The sequence below is a fragment of the Ptychodera flava genome, chromosome 5 (genome assembly GCF_041260155.1).
Source record: "Ptychodera flava strain L36383 chromosome 5, AS_Pfla_20210202, whole genome shotgun sequence".
Taxonomy (NCBI): Eukaryota; Metazoa; Hemichordata; class Enteropneusta; family Ptychoderidae; genus Ptychodera; species Ptychodera flava.
The window spans coordinates 43,879,188-43,903,168 of NC_091932.1; the positions used below are offsets into that span (position 1 = coordinate 43,879,188).

Below are 23,981 nucleotides of genomic sequence, written 5' to 3' on the forward strand. Positions count from 1 at the left end.
TAGAAAAATACCGAGACCCGGAGGTATTAACTTTAAAAATAAACGTTGATCGATGATGTTATGCGACCGCCTATCGGCTTCTAAAAGAGTAGAAGAGAGCAGACTTGAGTTAAAACCGCCATGGATTTTGTTTACAGTGTTAGAGAACGGTAATCGTGGGGTTAACAGTCTTCCACAATGACGAATCGATCAGAAATGTAGATTGAAGTAGCCTAACTGATACTATTTTTCGAAACTGCTCATCGCGAGAGGAGAATACAATATCATGTTGCCGAAAGGGAATCGCCAAGTGCATGCCGGGATTACACGACATCTCGTTGACCTCATCAAGTGAGTCAATATTCTTTCTCAGCGAGATCGACTTGACTGCTTTTGAGGTTGGAGAAAGTACGGTCATCAATTCTGAAATCTTTGTCGCTGTTCGGCGTGCATTATCCATTATTCAAATTGATGAGTGTATGTAAATCATAGACGGTAGAGTATCTTTTTCTACTTGATGTGGGACAATACACCAAGCACCAATAATCATATTGCGGACTGTTAGGGTTATTGTATTTATCACAATTCTTTATTCTAACTTTCTTATGATTTGCTTATATTGCCTGAGACAGTCACGTGATATTGAAGCTTTAAGAAAAGTGTTATCGTGGTACGAAGATTACCGCCCTTTCCAGTGCGCTGATATTACTGGCGACAATTTTGATACGGTGCATATCATTATTGTGCAAAATAATGAGATGGCTTACATAGCTACATGAAAATGCACGCAGTAAAGAAGCAGTAACGTTGGATAATTTCTTTGGATTATTTTTTCTGTCAACAACAGTTCATGTTCTGTTCCCTACAGCATATTGAGATACAAAAAGGCTTAGTTTGTCAACTCAGTCTGTACGTGTGTAGACTTCATTGTTATTGCTGGCAAGTGAATTTTGGTCCGGACTAGAATTCAAAGGTAAATAATAACACTGCATTATTCATGTAGAAGCTATGTTCATAAGCTAAATTTGGTATTTCAACATGCTTTGGGGAGTAGAAGAACTTGCAATTGACATACAAAACAAAAGTTTAAAATAGTGAAAAAAATCATCAAAATACTATTACATACCTGTATATTGAAAGTTTAATAATAATAAAGTAGTTGATTTTAATTATGAAAATACGGACAAATAAAACATTGCAGTATTGTCTACATGAATATTACACAAATTATTATCTAAATTACCTTTGCCCTTTGCTCCATGGTTGGCAATTCCAACGGTGCAGGGGAAGAACTCTCTTTACAATAACATATCACACACACATGATTTTATCATCCAACATTTCCAATAACTTTGCATGCAGTGGCCACGTAGCAATATCGTTTCGTTTATTGGTGCTCTTGCCAGCTGATCACATAAGATTGGTTCACAAACAGCTGTCATGGATAGCGCTAACACATTGAAATACAATTTTCTTACACAGTATGAGTGGATTTCAATTCTTAAAAACGCTACACGTATCATCACCTTCTTCTAGTTGTTATGTTCAGCATAGACACGAATGCCAAGGCAAACCGAGTCTAGTTTAACGACAGAGGCGCCACTCTCTTCTACATTGGTGGCCTTCTTCGATAATGTCAGCCGTAGGAATTTTTTGAATGTCACTGAATAAGAATTTATTTTGTGTCTCATCATTACTAATTTCCAATATTTACTTCAATAAAGCATTGTTTAGTTGTCGGAAGTTGCATGTAGGCATGCCTGGCGGATCACCAGAGAGACGATTTGTCATGGAGTCAGTGACGTAGGGACGCCAAATCTGACATTAAACATCGTCAGACCAGATGATTAAAATGAGCAGTTCAAATATAAGCTTTTCATCAGAGTTTACTTCGGGGAAAACACTCTTTAGAATTTGTAAAGAGAAAGAGTTTGTATTAGCAATTTGATGGGACAGATAACACTCTTTAGAAGTTGTAAAGAGAAAGAGTTGGTATTAGCAATTTGATGGGACAGATTTTAACTTATCAATGTTAGTAATGTCAGCATTTTAAATTAAGATAGCGCCAACGGCGGCTGTCAAATGAGAGTAGTGATCAGATATGTACTGACAGCGGTCCAAGATCACCTAGGTTATGGTTTGTACTGACAGCGGTCCAAGATCACCTAGGTTATGGTTTGCACTGACAGCGGTCCAAGATCACCTAGGTTATGGTTTGTACTGACAGCGGTCCAAGATCACCCAGGTTATGGTTTGCACTGACAGCGGTCCAGGCGCACCTAGGTTATGGTTTGCACTGACAGCGGTCCAAGATCACCTAGGTTATGGTTTGTACTGACAGCGGTCCAAGATCACCCAGGTTATGGTTTGCACTGACTGCAGTCCAGGCGCACCTAGGTTATGGTTTGCACTGACAGCGGTCCAAGATCACCTAGATTATGGTTTGCACTGACAGCGGTCCAAGATCACCCAGGTTATGGTTTGCACTGACTGCAGTCCAGGCGCACCTAGGTTATGGTTTGCACTGACAGCGGTCCAAGATCACCTAGATTATGGTTTGCACTGACAGCGGTCCAAGATCACCCAGGTTATGGTTTGCACTGACTGCAGTCCAGGCGCACCTATAGGTTCATGATTACTTGAAACGATCTCTGTGTCTCAGAGTAAAATTGAAGGTGAAATTTGCCGTATAGGTTGGAAGTAAATTTGCCATTATTAGCTCATATTTGGTTTTGTATATAAATACCAAAAAGAGCTTATATGATGAGTCTGAGTGGCGTCTGTATGTCTGTATATTTGTGGTATGTGCGGATGTATGTCCGTCACACACAAAGGCTCCCATACCGCCAAAGCTACCATCTCAGTATTTGGTGTACAGGTAGATGCAGGGGTTGAGATATGAATTTGTTCAAATGAACTTGTCAGTGTCAAAAATGTGCAAATGAGGTGAGAAAAAGTGAAATCCTGCAAATGTGCAGGAGTGATGGCCAGTGTCTGAAACAGGCTTGAGTCATTTCCTGTCATTGTTTATGAACTGTTACATATTAACAAACCAGATCAAACCATAGACAGTAGAGGGGGGAAGACTGTCTATGGTCCAACTAAGAGGGACTAACTGTTTCTGCTATGCATGTTGCTAAAGTTAAACTCCAGTACCTAAAGTTTCAGACCTTATTTACTTTTGTCATTCTTTTTTTGCTGGTTTAAATATTTCTTGTTGTTTTTCTGGTTGTACTGTGCAGAAATCATTGTCATAACATCAGCGTAGAATTTTCCTGCACTGAACAGATAGAAACAATATGTATTATTGATCTTTGGTACCCATACTGGTATATACCAATTCTGATCAAATTTGAGCGACACCGAATAATTGCGGTATTTTATATACTGTGTAGATGTCTCAGTATATTTCTGTCGTGTCGATTTATTCTCTCCATCTTTCTCCACCTCACCCTCTTTGCCTGCCTTCCTCTCAGTCTCTCTGTCTCTGCCTGTCTGTCTATGTCTGTTTTTCTCTGTCTCTGTCTCTCCATCAAACAAAGAAGCATTTTGCATCAGCATAATTTATAATTCATCTTTCAAATCATATCACGTCGTATCAAATATAGCTGACAGCTATTACTTTCGCTATTATGTAAAAAATAGCGGGATGTGCTCACAAAGGATCATTACCGGAAATATATTAATTTACATTTGCCATGCGTGACGTAATTAAAACCGTGCAATGGGAAAGATAAACATTATTTCACGATCCAGACTAGGATTTCATCTGAATTCAAATTGCATTGAATTCAATTGTTTACGGAAATTGATCGATAAGAACAGATCCTTGACGTTAACTACTTTACAATAATTGAAAGATAGCATCGAGTCATATTTCATGTCGATGTGCTATCTGTGTTATATCAGGTATGGAACATATCTCTTTCTGCCAACGACTTTGTCGTATAGTTTGAGTATGTGCGCCACGGCACTAATGCCGAATGGAGGAACGTTTGTGTTTAGGGGGAGGAGGGGAGGATATGTAATTGAAGGTGACGATTTGGTAGTTAATGTTAATGGAGCAAGACCGTAACTTCGCTAGTGGAGCCCGCAGACAGGGCAGGCGTCCTCTCCCTATACGTACCATGGTTTGCCCACAGGCAGTAGAGGCGCCCAATGGTTTGCCAAGCTCATCAACCAGTACGCTTATTTTGTTCATAATATCAGTCTCGGCAATAACAGAAGTTCTTGAAGGGACAATTGATAACATATCGGACATGAAGCTTTGTGTGTAAGTCCATGTGTGATGGGTTTAGCAACCAGCAGCTCAGTACATGGTGTGCAAGTGCACAAAGCCAGTAACCAACTTCCTGCATGGTTACTAGTACTAGCGTCCCTGTCGGTAGCTTTAAGTATGACTGACTGTCCGAAAATTAATGATAAAAAATCGATAAACTCATCACAAAAGATCAAATACCATCAAAATCATTCAAGTGGACATGCTCTCAATCCACTGAGTATCTATTCTTCCTTTTCGAATTCGAACCAGATTCTCGATTAAGGTAGAATGCGGTTCGGGGACAGATATTCGGACTCAAACTTTCTTTCAACCTACCACTTGTGGAGGCTCATTTTGAAGTTTATCCAATAAAAACAGTTTTCACCGGCTTAGTTTTGTGAAAATCTTGAATTTCATTTCCCTTGTAGAGATCACATAGGGATGGCGGCCATTTTGAATTTCAGAAGTCGGTAAATATAATGTTTCTCTAGTACCAGCGTTTGTATGATGACCCCTGATTTTTATTCTTGATTTTGAAGAAAGAGAATGCCTTAAAACGTACAGCTACTTGACAGACGCTCTGTATTAAACTGAGACCAAATACCTTGCAACAAGTTTTGTTCTAACATGACGGAATAAACATATCATATCTGCAATCAAGTATAACCTAGGTCAGACCTCAAGTCAATCGTTATGTCAATTTTTAGAGCCAATCCTTAGCAAAACAAAACTATATGAGAGCTAATCCTTAGCAAAACAAAACTATATGTTATGAGAGCTAATCCTTAGCAAAACAATAATATATGTTATCCCTTTCACTAAATCGTGTAATGCAATGGTTTCCAACGTACTGGAAATGAAGGCCGTTGACCCAGCTACCTCGTTACCAACGTTGAAAACTGTCGTTTGTTGTCACACTGTAAATCCTGGGAAAGACTTGTTTTCTAAGTAATATGGAGCTGGGAGTTGTTTGTTTTGTTTCTAACTTCAAGATCTTGAGCACCATTTACCGGGAAATTTCGACCACAACATTGACGTCAATTTTACATCCGACGGCTGTAAGGTGTAATTTCCCTACAACATCTGCTGGGTAAACAAGTATTGTCAGTGTTTGAGTCAAGTGCACTCATGTTGGCATTGTAAAGTTTCTAACCTTTGACAATGTTTCGGTTCAACGCGCTGCATTGGAAAATAGCTTACACTTTTAGGATAAAAAATTGCCGTATTTTGCTTCAAGGGCAGCCGAATGTTGTCCTTTTCCAAATCTTTAGACAAAATACAGTCCCTCCTGGCCGGTGGGGGTAGGGGGTGGACTGTCGACACAAGTAACATGCCTAGTATATACATTATATCCACGAAGACATGCTATGTAAGTTGTCTGTATAAGCGATTAATTCCACTAGGATTTTAATACGAGTTTATGTAATTGCAAAACCTACATCAGTAACAACTGCACTGATTATTAACTTTTTAAAGTTCTCTAGAATCGTTGTGGAGCAAAAACGACACATCCTTTTGCTGAAAATATGGCTTTGACTAAGCATGGTTCCCAGGCGATCAAACGAGCAGTCGCTCGTCGCATATTGACTTGTCCTGCGTTCTTTATGTTTATTTCACATTACCTTGTAGAATGATAACAAACATCGGCCTTCCAACGATTACCAATTAGGCTACTGTGTTACGCAAGTCGCCCTGTGTGCCTGATGGCTCGCGCGTCTTCGCAACAGGGAAATTGACATCGAGGCTAGGCGGCTACTCCAGTTGAGAAAGTGTTCAGGGCAGCGGGTCAGAGAGTCGATCCACAGATTCGTTGTGTCACGAACTTTCAATGTTTTGTTTGTTGATATCACTGCCAGAATCACTCGGTACTTCTAAGAATGTGCAGTCAATGCGGACGCCGCCTGTATTCAAACTGTAGGGCCTACAGGCTATCTCGACAGCTCTGTAAACTGGTAAAGTTTGATTTACTTTATTGAGGGCAAATGTAGATTTGACATTCATCAGAAATCTGTAAACATTGCATGTCTTCCAAGACAAGGTCGCGACTTGCGTTGTAAATCACTCTGAAAAAATCGCTGATAGACGGTTTGTGCTTGTCATGCTGACGACACATTTACACACAAAATTCCCGCATCTTGTAATGTGTTGACTACATTTGTTACGCCCATTTCATGACAGAAATAGTGTCTAGAAATTTTGTGTACTATACTATTTCCATTTGAGACTGCACTGCTCTGACATTATTTTTTTCCATTTCTGTTACCACGGGGTTCATTAGAGATTGAACACCTTGCTACGTAATCAAACTGTGATCGAAGGCTCGACAAAGATAAATACATAGCGAAGCAGACAGACAGACGACAGTTTCTAGAAATATAGACAGATGAAAAGCGGCGGCCATTTAAGCCCCATTAGCCCCATTTTTCGATAAGATGGTTTGAAATCAAGTGCAACTTATGTGAAAATGATTTCGAAGATGTGACCACAAACCGTACGTTCCATAAAACATTAGCGCCGAACGTACAAATTATGTTTTAACAAATAGTTTTCGAGTTGCAACTGAAATATGGCTGCCGTAAACATTTGCAAATTCGACTGAATTTAATCGACTAAATGCATCACCAAGGATTGAAATAGTGCACAATAATATAATTAATAGCGGGAATCCAAAACATCAAAGATTTGATGGATTTTTGGTAACAATTGCAAAAATATAGGTAATAGGGTTTTAAGTCTGCCATACCCTGTAACACGTACACAAGAAACTATTCTCTCTAAGTAACAGCTGTAAGTTTAACAGTGTAGGCTTAATTTGTTTCAATTATATATCTCAGCGACTGATCGATTCTGATATCATCAGGGACGAACAGACGCCACGTTTGGCGTCATTTTGTAATGCTTAGCAGGTACCTGCTTCTTAAGCTCACGAATCCCCAATAGTTATTCTAAATACATAGCAAAGAATGCAGTGCACACTGGGAAACCTTAAATTCTTTCATATAAATCGATCAATCGAGAACTTTTAAAAATACGGAAAATGACGGTCGACATAATACAAAATTACAGTGTTCTCTTATCCAAAAGTGTTTAGATTCTGGACTGTGCATGTTGTGTGGTTGAATTTTGTTGTCAGCAAGGTGGCCCATATGCAATATGGGGGTAATGCCTTTCTAATGACCTTTCCACTCCGACTGACAGTTTCATCAGCCGTAACAATACGTGCTGCCTATGTACAAAACATGCAACGTCGATCTCTCTCTGCCGAAAGCGTTACACACCGAGTGCATTTTAACTGCAGTTTTCAATAGCTATTTTTAAAGAATGAAATGCAAATATATGTACTGGTTTTAGATGTCAATATGTTCTGATAAAGTGTGTATGATAACTCTATTCGATATATCGTTTGTTCGCCATTCATGCATTGCGAGTCGAATAACTTAGTCGGGGTTTTATTCGAAGAACGAGTGCATGCCTCCAACTTGACACGTGTGTGACAGCGGTCCGAATAAAAGTTATGGATACCTGCCACGCTTTTTGCTGAATGAACAGTGGAAATCAAATGCAAAAGATCGCAATGCTATTGTTATGTAAATAAGATGTTTTCTTTAGTATTTATGGTATGTTTTGAATTCCATCGACTCGATGGAGCACAGATCACGAACGTAACGTGAGCTGTCGGATGAGTGTGGTAGTAACAAATTTCAATGATTTCTATTATTAGTTCCAGCGCTACAAGCAGAGAAAATATCTTTGACTCAAAAGAGAATTATGTAACAGTAAAATATTAACCGTTTGACTTCATAAAAGTGCTTTCCGAAACGTGTATTTCAATCTGTTCTAAAAGAACGTGGAATATTTTGTACATGTACAAGTACTGACAAACCGCATTGAATGACTTCATCGTGGCAAACGCCATGGTCTTGCAAACTCACAGAAAAATTGCATACTTAATGAGGTTGATGACACACTACGTGTGTATCTCATCTCGTCGCCTGTGTTCTCCACAATCATGAAACCAGACAGAGATACATGCACATATGGCTTTCTGTGCGCTGAGTGGCAGCTGTTTGCTATACACGTCTATCTCTCAACAAACTGGTCACCACAAACCTTGTTGGATATTTGATCCACTCATCTGAACTCTGTGTTTTCGTAAGTGGGCCGAAGGGAGACGTGACTGGATTCCCTGTAGTGAAAGAAAAGCTCCGCACTGTCTTGGGAGACACGCGATATTTCCGGCATGTTAAATTTGACCGATATTTGAACAGAATTCAATATCATAATGCTGAATATTTTGTACTTATGTCATCGTCAGTGTCGATAGATATCCTTGATATACAATTAAAAACAAAAGAAAATATTCTTTGAAATGACGATATTTGAAATGACAAAGCAGATGTGTCTTTGAACTTGACGACAGGATACATGTCAGAGCAGATTAATTTCTTCTACACTTTGTGTTGTCAATCATACTTTAGGATCACCAGTCGTGGTTTCGGTAATTGAGGGCGCTCTCTGCCTCTCGTGGGTGCAGACGAGAACACCCCATTCTGGTATACCAGTATATTGTACATTTATGTCCTCACTTCTAAAGGTAGCTCTGAGGCGAAACCAGAAAAGCGTAAAGAGACCCTTAAATTCAAATTGCAGACCTAATATTGAGTAGGTACGCTCTGAAAATACCGTTACACGTCTACACATTATTACAATTTTAGGAGGAATTAGGTCTATTGAGTGGGTACGCTTTGAAAATACCGTTACACGTCTACACATTATTACAATTTTAGGAGGAATGAACAGAGAGACAATTGATGAATTTTTTTACACAAATATTTAAGGAATGCATGTTAGATGAAGTTTCTGAAGTTTTAGATCTTTCAAAACTGTGTGTGTGTGTTGCTCGTTGATGCCTCAATGTTACAGCAGAATCTATGTACAGTGTAACGGTGTTGCTCGTTGATGCCTCAGTATTACAGCAGAATCTATGTACAGTGTAACGGTGTTGCTCGTTGATGCCTCAATGTTACAGCAGAATCTATGTACAGTGTAACGGTGTTGCTCGTTGATGCCTCAATGTTACAGCAGAATCTATGTACAGTGTAACGGTGTTGCTCGTTGATGCCTCAATGTTAGAGCAGAATCTATGTACAGTGTAGGCCTAACGGTGTTGCTCGTTGATGCCTCAATGTTAGAGCAGAATCTATGTACAGTGTAACGGTGTTGCTCGTTGATGCCTCAATGTTAGAGCAGAATCTATGTACAGTGTAACGGTGTTTGCTCGTTGATGCCTCAATGTTAGAGCATAATCTATGTACAGTGTAACGGTGTTGCTCGTTGATGCCTCAATGTTACAGCAGAATCTATGTACAGTGTAACGGTGTTGCTCGTTGATGCCTCAATGTTAGAGCAGAATCTATGTACAGTGTAACGGTGTTGCTCGTTGATGCCTCAATGTTAGAGCAGAATCTATGTACAGTGTAACGGTCACAATTGGAAGGATGTAACATCGACAGTAACTCCCGAACTACAAATTGTTCAGTATGTGAATTCATTTTCTTTCGGCTTCAATAACATGCGATTAATGAGGTTTACCTCTAACATTGTTATTTATATCTTTGCTGCGATCGTTTATTGTGTTACGTTGTGTTGTATTGTGTTTGGGAATGTGGAAATTGGAACAGCGAAACACAACAAAGAGATGGTGATATGTCTCTGATGTAAAGCTTAAGTGTCATTCTTTAACCAAGTGTCGTCGTGAAAGACGCTCCTTTGTTGGAATGTTACTAGTAAATTTAAAACCATCAGAGTAGAATATAGATATTCTTTCTTAAAATCACCGTCGCAAAAATAGAGCGTTCAACTCATCGGATATGGGTTCCGGATGTGTCAGAATTGCTTGGCCCGCGTGGTAGGGTAGCACATGCCCCTATCCTCGCTGCGCATGTCGAAAATAACATTCACATAACAGATGGAATCACAAAAGGTGGAGTATATTGAACGAGTGCATGTTATAAATATAATAAATCTTCTCAATGATAGTATTTTTTTTCTCATATGCGATATCAACGTTTCTCACTGTGAAACAAACATGGCGTCTGAGGTTTCAACTTTTATTTACCAATCTCATTACCCATATTGAAGGAGACAAATCGAGAATGAGAAGTGAAGAGCGTCTTTCTAGAAATGCCTTTCTCGGCTCCAGGAACAATTCATGTGTACCGATTTATCACGCCGACGTCTATTCGGCAATAATACACGGCTCCAGGAAAATATCCAAAACACAATCCAGTCGAGTATCGGACAACAAACAATCTAACTTACATGTTTATGCAAATACGCGATTTTAGGCCGATGAATATTCTGCTTTGATAATGGCTTATTATCGGTTGATTTGCATATTCAAACAATGTTCATTAACACACTTTGCATAAAGGAATACAATTATTGAGGAAATTGAGTATTAGATTACTAATATTGAAAAATATTGACAAGACTATTAGAAACCGTAAATGCTAGCCCGGACAATAAATTCTTTGCCATCAAAATTCCTGGCAATTTTCTTGCGCGAACATTTAAACGAACGAAATAGCTTTTTTATTGCTTTTCGAATATGTAGAACATGTAAATATTGTATTACTATCCTTGCTGAGCAAAACACCTTTGCATCACAGTCGATGGAAAAGTAACATTTAAATACTATTTGTTCACGGTAGAATGCACCATGGGATAGCTATTCGGACACTCATTGTGGAATGCACCATGGGATAGCTATCCAGATACTCATTGTGGAATGCACCATGGGATAGCTATTCGGACACTCGTTGTCTCTTTTATAAAACTTTGCTGATATGCGCTTGTATGGATTCATTTGAATTCTTTGGAGTAAATGAAGTTTCCATCGTCTTGCTTTTGTGAAAATCGGACATTTATATTTCTCAATAGAGTTAACACAGGTTGAAACCATAGCAGCCATCGGTAAACCTTACACAATCTGTATCTCTAAATTGCAAATTTGCACCGTGCATGCCTACTGACATTTGGTTTTGTTCGTGAAAGAGAATTTCGTAAAAATTTCTTTAGCAAAGTATGAGCAAAAGTTTAAAACTTTCCGTATTCTTGACTGTACATTTTTATGCTCAACGCATTTCGCGGTTCAATCGGACAAGGATGCGAAAACAGTATAAAGTATATCGGACGAGGATACGAAAATGATGGAAAATAAATCGGACGAGGATACGAAAACAACGTACAATAGTATTTTGTCACTTTATTCAATTTCGTGACGTATACCTTTGCAATTGAGATCCGGTCGTGTTCACACTATTATCACGAGAGACTCATGAATAAAAGCTGGCTGTACCAGAATCCTTTAAAAAGTTCATGATCGACTCTGAAATAAAGGGTTGTGTCACTGACTTGAGTATCATCAGAAGCAAATGGCTTTATCCAGGAAATTACTCAATTTACAGTATGAATAATTATCAGCCAATATTCAGCTGCTGCTGGAGCCGATTCGCTATTCATTCTTACTTTGACTCGTCTGACTTGTTAGTAGCTGCTTCAGAATCCCAATTCCACGGTTGTCAAATGAGGTTGCTATGAGACGGCTGTAAATTGGAAATTCTTGTTACTAGTGACACTTTCTATTCTCATGAAAGAGTCGACCCTTAGATCCTTTCTCGTGTGTACAGTCGCGATGAAAATTCAGAACTCTTGAGCTTTCTTATACATCACGCTTCCTACAATTCATTCACAAATATGACACTGTTTACATTTTGGCGGGAAAGTATCTACCTATTGAGTTGTACGTGTGATCAACCTTCCTCACAATGTCGCAGCAAAATTTTAAAGAATTTTCAAATATTATTAAAATTCGTTGGAGAATATAACGGCTGTAGTGTCTATACTGTTGGTGATCAGAATATTTTGATAAATAGAACAACCAACTATGGAGGTAAACTGTTTACATAGCAAACAGTATACGACACTTGATTGTAGGTGAAACCGTCACCTATTTCGTTGCAATGACGTAACAAAGCTTATGACCGCTGTCGTCTGCTCATTCGCAAAATACCTGGGATGACATCAATGATAGCTGAAATTCTTGCCTCTTGACAACGGTATTCATTAGTAAACATGGTACACCTTGGTGATGTGTGTTTATGTATCTTCTTCAACTCAAGTCAACTGAATATATATACTATATATACTATATATATACTTTCAACTGAAAAGCCTTTTAAAGACTAAGTTTTTAGGCATTTTTGCTGAACTTGCTCGTTTGAAAATAAGTCCCACTGTGGGTTCTACCCAAGTATTGGAAGTAGAAATACCATGACAGCTGATACTGGTCCACCGTTCCGTCAGGCGTGAATTGTAAGAAAACTCTAGTTTCCGTGTTGCACAGATCGCCTGAAAAAACCACGTGCATTTGTGGCTGTCTTTACTAAAATTATCCCAGGTATTGAATCGGAGTGGTCACTGTGGCGCCTCAAAAGCCATGTCGGCATTGAAAACAACCCTGTCTGTCGTCAGCAATTGCTGGATTGGCGACAAGGACCAGGTGAATCGCTCGCAACGTATTTCTTTATATTTCTTCCGAGCAGTAGTATACAGGTGACGCATAATAGTGTATGTGAAGACGAATTTTATTGTGAAAGTCAATTTATGAGAAAACACAAAACAATGTCAACTAGAAAGTACCAGGTTATGGACCCTTTAAAATGTTGCTGGAAGAGGGCGCTGTTCTCAGGCCATACGGCTGGTGGATTAAACGTCTATTTCAGTTAGGTTTCCCATTCATGAATTTAATTCTTCTCAGTGGTCCGATAAATGAAGACAGGCGACTGATCCAAGCCTAGACCTACAGGAGACCTTCCAATCAAACGTAAGACGAAACGATACCAGAGTTTTAATCAATGTGTCATGGGTACAGCTGTTGATGTCAGTCCATATCAAGACGATTCACGCACACCATTAGGCCTACTAGGGTTAGCGCCCGTTGCTCAAACGGTCATTCATCGCTTAGAGCTAGATCGCTATGCAGGCACCTCGCAATCACCCTCCAACCGTCGCATTTGCCTTCCTGAACAAAGCAGATATTTGCCATCAGACAAAACTCTATACTGCAGGTAGCATCTTCCAAGTATCCGTACAACTGGTTTATATGCTTTGATGAGTCAGTGTTTGGCGTTTAGTACCGGACGATCACCAGGTATGTTGTAACATAACAGTAAATATCGTTGTCTCTAAAAGTAATGCGTACAGAAATAATGAACACGTAATGGAGTATGAAGTTAAACCATAGACAGTAGATGAGGGAAGACCCCCAGCTGTCTACGGCTAAACCTGTCTTGTACGTTTATGTAAAAGTTGAACATTGAAATGGGAGAGTGAGAGTGGTTTAGAGTTTGTACAGGGTAAAGGTCTTCTACTCGTGAAATAAAAACTCTGAATAGTATGGCGCTTGGTACAAAATTTGAGACGCCAATTTCATATCTATCACAGGAATGCATCTCGACATATATGCAGCGTCGCTTTGCTGTGGACTATTTCTCTCTGGCAATACCTAGTAATGGTCAGCATCGATGATACATTGATTTAGGCTACCCCGAGCAAACGTGCTTTGTTTGTCGTCGCACTTAATTTTAATGCAACTTAGAGATATTATGACTGGAGGGATTTTGAAATTTAAGACCAAGCCGGAATTTAAGTGTTCTTTCTCACAAATGCTCAACATGCATTCCAGTGTAGCTCTGACTGAGCTGAGCGCACGCAAACATCTGTTTCTGGTATATTTTTAACTTCAGCGTCGTTCGCCAAAGAATTGATCTAAATGATTTTGTTCGAGCCCGATTGAAAACCATCGCATTATCAAACGTTCCTGGTGAATTTTCCTGACCACAATGATTTTCGGCACTTGTTATTGGTCGTTACCATGGAAGCTACGTAAGCTTGGACGTGCGAGTTATGCAAATCATTATCAGTATCATGATCTCTTATCACGCGTTCTCCCGCTACCACCGTCACTCCACTGTCATTCATCCGGGTCACAATTCTCACGGTATCACCGTCACTCTGCTGTTATTCATACGGGTCACAATTCTCACGGTATCACCGTCACTCTGCTGTTATTCATCCGGGTCACAATTCTCACGGTATCACCGTCACTCTGCTGTTATTCATACGGGTCACAATTCTCACGGTATCACCGTCACTCTGCTGTTATTCATCCGGGTCACATAAATTAGGCAGCACGCTGAAGTCGTCCTTGATTGCATGGCATAGATTTTGATGATAGTGATAGACTCTAAAGTTGTAAATATAAAGAGTGGGGTTGACCACTATTACCTTACTCATTGCTTTCTCCGCATTGGAAAAAAGTTGCCAATATGAGGCATAGAATGCATGAGTCGGTCGAATCTTCATTCTTTAGATTGGACTTTATTGTTCACCTACCATCATCTTCATGCTGTCCAGCTTTTGTATCTCATGCGGTAAGTACAGTTGGTTAGTGCTGGATGTTTGCGCATGCGTTGCTAACACTTACAGGTATGAGACACCTTCGCTTCGAGGAGATCAATCAGGACAGCGGAGGGGCTGTAATCAGGATATGTAACGTGTTTCACCAACTGACAAGGGACTCGTTGGCGATTGTGTGTTCTTGCATGGCGGGAAGGTCAACGTTTTCCCAGGTCAATGTTGCAGGAGGCGGCGTCATTTATTTCCAATCGTTGTATTTCTTGACTGAACCATTCATTACTCTAATCTAGAGTAACCGTGATTCATGGAGGTACAAACGAAATGACATTTCTCGTCCACTGCTGTGGTCAATCGTCTGCAGAGCGCAATAGTCACTTGTTGCAATGCGAAACGCAAATGTGACAGTCCGATTATTAGCAGGACAGTAGCTGTTCTTGTTTTCACTGCAATTACAGATATCTTGCTCTAATCTTGAGGTACGCAGTATTCAGTTGTTCCACATGGGTAGACTGCATTGTTATTGTTGTTTACTAAATTAGCGCGGACTAGAATTCAAAAGTAAACAATAACAGGACACATTTTACACGTTCAGACACTAAGTTGACAAGTAAAAGGTATACAGTCACCTGTAATCTAAATATGCCCATATATGGTTCCTTGGTATTCAAAATGCCCATGTGAGGGCGCTGTTTTTAAAAAGCGGCCACCCGCTTAAAATCTGTGATTGGTTAGATTTTCTCTTTCCATGGTAACTGTGACAAAATTGGAACATGTGACAGTATACCTTTAAATAATTGTTGTTCTAACATGCTGTAGGGAGTGGAACGGGAACTTGCAGTTGAATTACCGAAAATGGAAAAAAAATACGGCTACTGTACCGTTAACATCCTCGTGACAATATAAAAGTGCCTTGATTGCAATGGAGGTGAAGGTTTTATACCCGTGTTCTGAAGCAGAACAATAAGAAATTCTGATTTAGTTTATCATTTGAATCTGAATGATTGGAACTACAAACAGACTGCGATTATTCTGTGTGAAGCAGCAATCACGTTCGTGACATGAAGTGCTTAATGAATTCGCATGGATAAAATGTGAGTGGCTCTGCAACGCGTCTCGACTGCTTGGCTACGATGTTCAAATCTTTAATCTTAGGCCGTAGTCTCTCTTTCATCAAACACTTCATTCAAATGTAATTAACTCTGTAAAACATTGAACGGACACATACCAAGAGGTCATATCTGAATTTATTCAGGTTGGCACGTATTTCATCAGGCGGTACAACCCGTACCTGATATGTCGTCCAAAATAGCGAAAGTTAAATCATTGATTCGCCCTTGCAGGCGCTTTTCGGCAAACCATAGACCCCGGAGAGAGCTCGTGTCTATGGACAAATGAACATGGTGCATTCTGCCTAACTTACTGTGACAAAACCATATTCTGCTTTATTTGTTGCAAGTGCATTTTGATTTACACGTTGCTTTTGCGTTTTGTGAAGCAGCACGAAAAAACATGGGTGATTTTGATCAAAAGGTCATATTTTCTGGCATAATGAAATTACATTTAATAATTACACTATGATATTGTTTTTGCGGGTGTACATTTTTCATGGAAAGCTATTTCTTCTCCGCTTATAATGGCATATAATGTGTGGGTCAAACTTTGTAGGTCATTATGGCTGGATTGATGACACGAATTATTGAAGAGAAGGGTAATACCATCACTTGTACAACATCGCAGAAATCAAACTGATAATTGAACAGTAATTAACTATCAATTCATTTAAACTAATCATGTGAACTTTGATTTTTTAACACGCAGCAAGTATGTGGTTTTAACTCGAATATCTTACAACAACACACGAGAAATATACATTGTGTAATCCGTATTATATATTACCTGGTTTAACGCAATGCGGATCAAGGGCATTGATATAGCAAGTCAGGTGGTCACTCAGAATTTCTTCCTACGCTTAGATTTGAAAACAATCCCGCGTCAAACATTTCCTCTGCTCTGCTCTGTGTTAATAACATCGATCACTTTGCTTGCGAGTTCCTTCTTTTGTGAACACTGACATAAACTTAGCGTCATACGTTGCATTTGTTTGAATTTGAACATCGATTTCCTTGTAAACTGAGTCAGAATTCTATGTGGCAATTTCAAGCGTTTTCTGCACAAATGCTTGCATTGATGAGAGCGACACAAATGGTGTATTGTAGTTCTTGCTTCTAAAATTGCCTTACTCGCGATTGCACTGCCAAGATAAACGTGAATTGAGTAGAAAAATGTATATACTCGACCCATAATTTTCTATGAAAAGTTGTTTAAGGTCTATGAAAGTTCCAAAAACCGTTTCAAGCACTAATAAGCGGTGCTCTGAGAACGTTACTCATTAAAAACTTTAACACTCAAGAGTATTCTTGTCATCGTCTAACAGTGTTGATGAAAATGCTTTTCCAAACTTTGACGGGGTCAGTGAACTTTAGGTAGATATACTGCCGCACTATATTTTCAGATATATGCTGTCAAATGAATAAGTACGCCATTGTCAGAATGAGGTCAAACCTATCTCAAAAATATCGTTACAAATATCGTATTAGTGATAATACTCCCCCTGTGTTGGTAATAACAGCAGTGATTTGAATCTTCTCCTGTTACAAATTGCCAAGTGCCCCGGGCATCACATTTTTGACGTCCTGTATTTCTCACGTGAAGATCATTTTGTCTTGAAAGAGAAAATGATATGACCCAAAAACTTTCCTATGTTAGACATGTGGCATATCTTTGAGAATTTATCGGCCAATTTCGATGAAAAAATATTCCTTTGTAACCGTGTATTGCAGCATCAGCATGAGTTCGTTTTGCAAGTTGTATGAATATTGAAGATCCGGGCGAGCGCCCTCATCATAGAGCTGACACTGATCTCCTACTTCCGGCTCTTATCCTGCGTTTGCGAAATTACATGACTCTGCGTCTAGGTTAAAATATCTCAGCTTTCTCAACAACAATGCAAGGAGGTATTTTAGGTTTTATTCATTTTTTGAAAAAAATAAGTAGGCTTTTTAAATCGTTTTTCCCCATCGACGGTCGTCCAAATGCTGTAGTATCCCCGATAGTCGTAACGGTTGTATCATAGTTAGAGCGCATTCCAACAAAAGTTAAACTGTTGTTCAGGAAAGACGGTCTTTGCTTAGCAAGATGCTATCCCATGGAAATGTGCTGTGAACCTGTTTATATTTTTAGAGTCTATGAATAAAGGAAACTAGAACTTAAAACCCTCGACTTTTCTCATGTGTCACTCACTGTGATGAAAATTTATATGTGTGATATATTGGTATGTAAATTGAGAACAATAAATGTAAACAAATTTAAAGATAAAATATACCAAATGAAGATGGTTTATGTCAAATTCTGATGTTTTTCTCTTTCTTTTCTCTTCTTTCAGATCCTATGCTGACGTAGAAGATTAAAACTGGCGACATGGGTTGTTGTCAGAGTTGTCAAAAGAAGAAAAATAAAGATGTGGAACCAGGGAACTTTATCTACCCGTCAATCACACCTAGCAGTGAAGCAGGATGTCGTACCAGTATCCTCATGGCCAATTTGGCGCAAAATGGAAAAGTGGCCGACCGGGATAGTCGAATTTCGCAGCTCTCGAATCACAACGTGCACCATGAAATACTCGACTCAACAGCCTCTTTGAACGACATATCCCTGGAGAAAAGTCAGAGCATCCCGGCCCTAAGCGATTCTCCGTGCAGCTTGAGTCACAGTAAAGCGAGTACATATAGTTTACATTCACTGAGATCTTCTCTTAACAGCCTTCGGTCGTCATTTCTGAGCGTCTACTCAGCCATCAGTCTTCGGTCAATTTCGGATGATGCCGAGGAGCAGCGAGTGGACCCGAGCTATGCGGCGAAACTCTTGTTCGACCTAAACGAATGCAGGAAGCAGAATAAATTCACGGATGTTCTGCTTTGTGCAGGAGATGTAGAAATCCCTGGTCACAGAGTCGTTCTTGCCGCCAGTAGCCCGTATATTCTGTCAATTTTTGCGATTGAGGACTTGGATGATAACCGCCTATATCTGGACTATATTGAACCGGGCATTTTGCGCTTACTTATTGAATATATATACACAGCAAAGCTGACAGTAACTCGCGAAAATGTTGATGCAATGATAAAAGGGGCCCAGACCTTGCAACTCAGCGCTGCAGAACAAGCTTGTCAAGAATTTGCTAGAAACTTAGAGAACATGGACGTGAATGGCAACGGAAACTCAGCCGAGGAGAATGTCAAGAGCGTCCTCTATCAGCCATACCACGCAATCGAAACTTTGCTCGGACTGAACGACATGCGCCGAGAGGAAATATTTACAGATGTCACCTTCAAGGCGGAGGAAGAAGAATTTCCCTGCCATCGCGTTGTCATGGCAACAACAGGTGATTACTTCAAGGATTTGCTCACGCAGCTTGAGGGCGAGCATCACAAGATAGCCATCAGAAATGCTTCAGCAGCCATCATGAAACGCTTGGTTGAGTTCACGTACACTTCGAATCTTGAAATCAATATTGACAATGCTAAAGAAATACTGTCTTTGGCAAGCCTTCTGAAACACGACGCAGCTCTGGATAAATGCACAGACTTTCTAAAGCGGCGACTGACATCTGTAAACTGTCTTGGCATACAGGCTCTGGCGCGCAGACATTTTGTTGAACTGTTAGAGAGAGCTGCCACTAAAATTGCTGTGATGCATTTCAAGGAAGTACGCAAGCAGCAAGAATTCCTTGAAATGTCCTCCGACCAGTTGACAGCTTTACTGAGCGAGGACGCCCTCAACGTCAGGGAAGAAGAGGATGTGTACAGTGCAGTGATGCAGTGGGTGAAGCACGATGTTGAAATTCGAAAAGAATATCTTCCTGATATCCTGCGAGCCGTCCGCATGTCATATATAGATCCTAAATTCCTGGAAGAAATTCCTGCTGCGGAACCTCTCATCCAGGAATCGGAACAAAGCAAGAAGCTAGTCACAGATGCGACGATCGTTCACATGTTGATCAAGAAAGGAAAGTTCCACCGTGATCCAAGACCCAGGCCACGATTCGCTTTCGGCGAAGTCATGGCCATGGTCGGCGGAAAGAACAAGAACGAAGAGTGGATCCGAGATGTGCAGTATTACAACGCAGTGGATCAACAATGGCATACATTGGCGCCAATGGAGAACGAGACCATAGACTATAAAGTCACGGTGCTAAACAACGATATCTACATCGTTGGCGGGAGAGTGAGCAGCTACGTTAGCGGCGAAACGTGGAGGTACGATTCTCTGCACAATCTGTGGTCGAAGGCGTGTGACATGAAAACTGCGAGGTACATGCATTCTCTGGGAGTAGTAAACCACAGGATCTACGCCATCGGTGGCAGGAAGCACGTGAACGAAAACGCAGCCTCGCTGAAGAAAGTTGAGAAGTTCGACAGAAAATCAAACACCTGGCAACATATCCAAGACATGCACCACGGAGTCCTAGAACCAGCGGTGACGTCATGCGGATGGAAAATGTACGTCATCGCAGCGAAGGATGGTGGCGATGACTGTATCGTGCAATTTTACGATATCAGCAATAAAACTTGGAGTGTCATGGACACTGTTAACATCGCCGGACCGGTACAAATCGCTGGCACAATCCGCGGTCAGGTTTACATCGTTGGAGGGAAGAGCAAGTATGCAGTGCAAGTATACAAACCTGAAACCGATGAGGTACACTCTGGCACGGCGGAGGAACACGCTGAGATGCACGGTCGTGATCTGTACTCCGGGACGGTCCTGAATCGCAAGATCTACGTCACTGGAGGACGATGGGTCATCGGAAAGGATGACGATGATGACGATGCTCTCACTATGGTAACCAACAACATGGACTCGTACGATCCAATCAAAGATGAGTGGTCGATGGTGAAAACTGCACCGAAAGCATTGACCAATCATGGATGCGTGACGATAAGAAAATATATCGGACTTCCAAAATCAAAATGAACACAAGATTCTTCAGATTTGCTACATACCTGAACTAAAGTGCGATAGTAAATCGTCAAAAGTTTGGTTCTAAGGTTATAGAAAGATCGTAGACAACCAGGGTAGATTGTCACATAAAAAATACGGTAATTTGTAGATATTGTAAGAAGATATGTAATATTGTATATGCACTGTAATTTGCACCATTGGCGCCAAAGAAGCATGTAAAAAGACGATGCAATATTGCGTGGCTGCCTGAACCGTGTACAGTGGCATTAGATAGAGAACATTGAAATCAATGACTGAGAGAGCTGTGCATAAATCAAGAGGAAAATTCTGTAAAACTACAACGATCATGTAGTGACCAGCACTTTGTGAGTCAGTATTGCTCAGAAAAGTAGTACTAAATGCTGGCAAAATTTCTGGCAATTATGTCAAGTTGTTCTCGCAAAATGGTATTGATCAGCGCATGTCAGTATCAAAATACCCCGGATGTCAATGTTGGCGTGCGACTTAGCGCGTATCTGAATGCATGGCATCCAAAGTTTAGCACAGTGGACACCGCATGGTGTGTTTGACACAGTGGACACAAAACAATTATGAAAATGCGTTGTGTGTAGAAAGATACGAAAACAGTGTGCCTCGTAATTGTCTAAACTTCGTATCCACTCTTACCATGGTTACCACGTGTTGGATTTTTATGTTCACGTATATTCTTGTAGATAATTAATAAATGTATGTTTTAAAGAGTTTTATGTTTGTCATTTGAAGTACCACAGTCCGCTGCGACATTTAACTAGTAGCTGATGTTTAATATTTACTGTTTGGGGCCTTTTAATTTATTTTGCAAGAGGTGTTTATAAAACTTTTATCACTGCGTATTGGTGCTTCAATATCCTTTGAAGTCATTTTCAAGAAATGTTTTAATCAGGTGTCTTATGCATGTTCGTCCAAACCTTGCCAATTTTAGACATGTTTAAGGATGTTATGTAATATTTTATGAGTTATAGTGTTTTAATAATGGTAAGTCTTTCCATGTTCGTTCAATATTTAAAATTAAAATGCGTACAATGCAAACTTTTGGCTTAGCATTTGAATCTATCGTTTTATATATCTTGTTATCCGTAACGAACTAGTATTATTCCGACATGAACTTCCGTAATGAATCGTTGCAGTTCCGTTTGTTGAGTAGATGCGTATGGAAGAAAGATTTTGCTAAACATTATTACTGAATTGCTCGTTGGTAATGCCAAGACTGATAAACGTCCGACGGCCTTAAGATTCGGATTAATATTCAAATACTTATCCGACACCACAGACCAACACCCGTATGTAGAAAAGAGAATGGGATGAGCGCTGTGCAAACTTTGATACATATTACCACTTCCCTGCAAGCCAGTCTCTGTCATAACTTTCAAATTTATTTGTTGTTTTTTTTTTCAATCATCACATTCATACATTCTGGCACATTTGTACCCACTTCCAGTGATAACCCTACTGACTTAATATACACATCTCTTGATCGTCCAACCGATGTAAACGCAAGCCGGGTATGGACAGTTTACTGCAACCAGCCTCATTTAAATAATGTGTAAGCTCGTTCCAAATAATTTGAACTAGTTGCTAGCTTTCAAAATATCGACGCTTCTTTCATATTCCTATCAACAAAAAACTTAACTGTGTGCGATTATTGCATAGATTTAAACGAAAACAAGGCTTCGGCGCTTTAATAAATATCAACATTTGCGAAATGATTTCTGGTGTCGTTTTGTTGTACTGTATAAGCTTATTGACGGCGCAAATTATCCTTTTTGTGAGAGTGAGTTTGTCTGTGTATATGCCTCATTGCATTGGTCACCTGTTTGCTGTGTACTGTGACTCATCCATACTCAACTTCGGCATTTTAAAGACGGCTTTGAAATTTTCCCATCAGAGGTCCCTCGACGTCATTGCAAATTGTCCTTTCAAAAGCCCTCATACTATGACAGTGAACAGTAGTCAATAAAGAAAGGTTTACATCACCACAGTCCCTCTCTGATGGAGGGACTGTGGCCTCACTGATAAAACCTTCAAGACACGCTTCTCTAATCACATAGACCCTTAAAAAGAGGTATATGGTGCAATTTGTTCCGTGACAACAAGTATGAGAACAGCACTGAACTATCAAAGATGGTCAAAGATTAGGGATTTGATATGTCAAGTCAGTTACTGCCAGACTATTGAGTTACTCTGACACAAACAACATATGTAATCTTTGTCTATCAGAAAAGTTATACTTAATGCTGATAAATATTTCCCATCAAACAAAAACTCTGTGTTGGTTTCAATTATTCATTGGATTTAAACACCACCGATGCCTATAGTATAATGGTACACCCAAACCATGGAAATGAGATCCGGAGACAGAAGACTTATCGAAAATTTAGCCTAAAGATTGCGAGATGTATTAAACATTATTGCATTTTACCTGAAGTAAAGTAATTTATGTTATTATTTACGCTCTGCTTTTATCATCGATCACTGTTATTTCCCACAAGGACATCTGTAAATATCTCTCTCTCTCTCTCTCTCTCTCTCTCTCTCTCTCTCTCTCTCTCTCTCTCTCTCTCTCTCTCTCTCTCTCTCTCTCTCTCTCTCTCTCTCTCTCTCTCTCTCTCTCTCTCTCTCTCTCTCTCAGTCAACTACGGCATATTCTTCTACTTTCAAAGCAGGTTGAAACGTTTACTATTTAACTTGTCAAGACAGCCTTTATAACATGCATTGTTGATACGTCAGAATTCACTTGTCAAAAGTAACAACGCAGTCTACACATGGACATGTCAAGCGGACATCTATCTATGTATCTTAACGTGCTTTTAGAGCCCAGAACAATAATCCGCCTTCGACATGAACCAGCTACTTTAATATCGCAGGCAGAATACATTGCTTATGCAATCATGTTGTCGAGACACTAACTCTTGTACTGACGAGCAATATTTTTCAACATAAGCGTAATTGTTTGATTTGAACCAAAGAGAATATTTTACGAAATAAAATTACGGAAAATAAATCAAAACTTAATGCAAAGAAGAGGTGACTGCGGAAGCGATCTTGTTTGTAACAAGTAGTTTCATTTGATGACATGTTTGACACGCAAAAGCACGGTTCCAATAACGAATATGATCAGTGCACAGTTTACACAGTGTTGACCCGCAGTCCCTTTTCGAGGTGTTAATCAATTAGGTGTTAAAGGGATACAGTAGCCTATAAT

The 23,981-nt window shown here is 39.8% G+C and overlaps 1 protein-coding gene across 6 annotated transcripts in view; it reads left to right on the top strand.

Moving 5' to 3' along the window:
• Nucleotides 1–22,485, top strand: part of LOC139134057 (kelch-like protein 24a) — a 32,333-nt gene extending 9,848 nt beyond the window's left edge. For 4 of the 6 annotated variants that reach the window (XM_070700923.1, XM_070700922.1, XM_070700924.1 and 1 more), the window contains exon 2: nucleotides 18,165–22,485. In XM_070700923.1, the coding sequence (XP_070557024.1) occupies nucleotides 18,200–20,752 (2,553 nt within the window). In that variant the 5' untranslated portion in view covers nucleotides 18,165–18,199 and the 3' untranslated portion in view covers nucleotides 20,753–22,485. Of the gene's footprint in view, nucleotides 1–6,029; nucleotides 6,155–13,184; nucleotides 13,455–18,164 lie in introns of those variants that run through there. The other 2 variants (XM_070700928.1, XM_070700926.1) reach the window with 2 other exon arrangements.
• The last annotated feature ends 1,496 nt before the right edge of the window (nucleotides 22,486–23,981 follow it).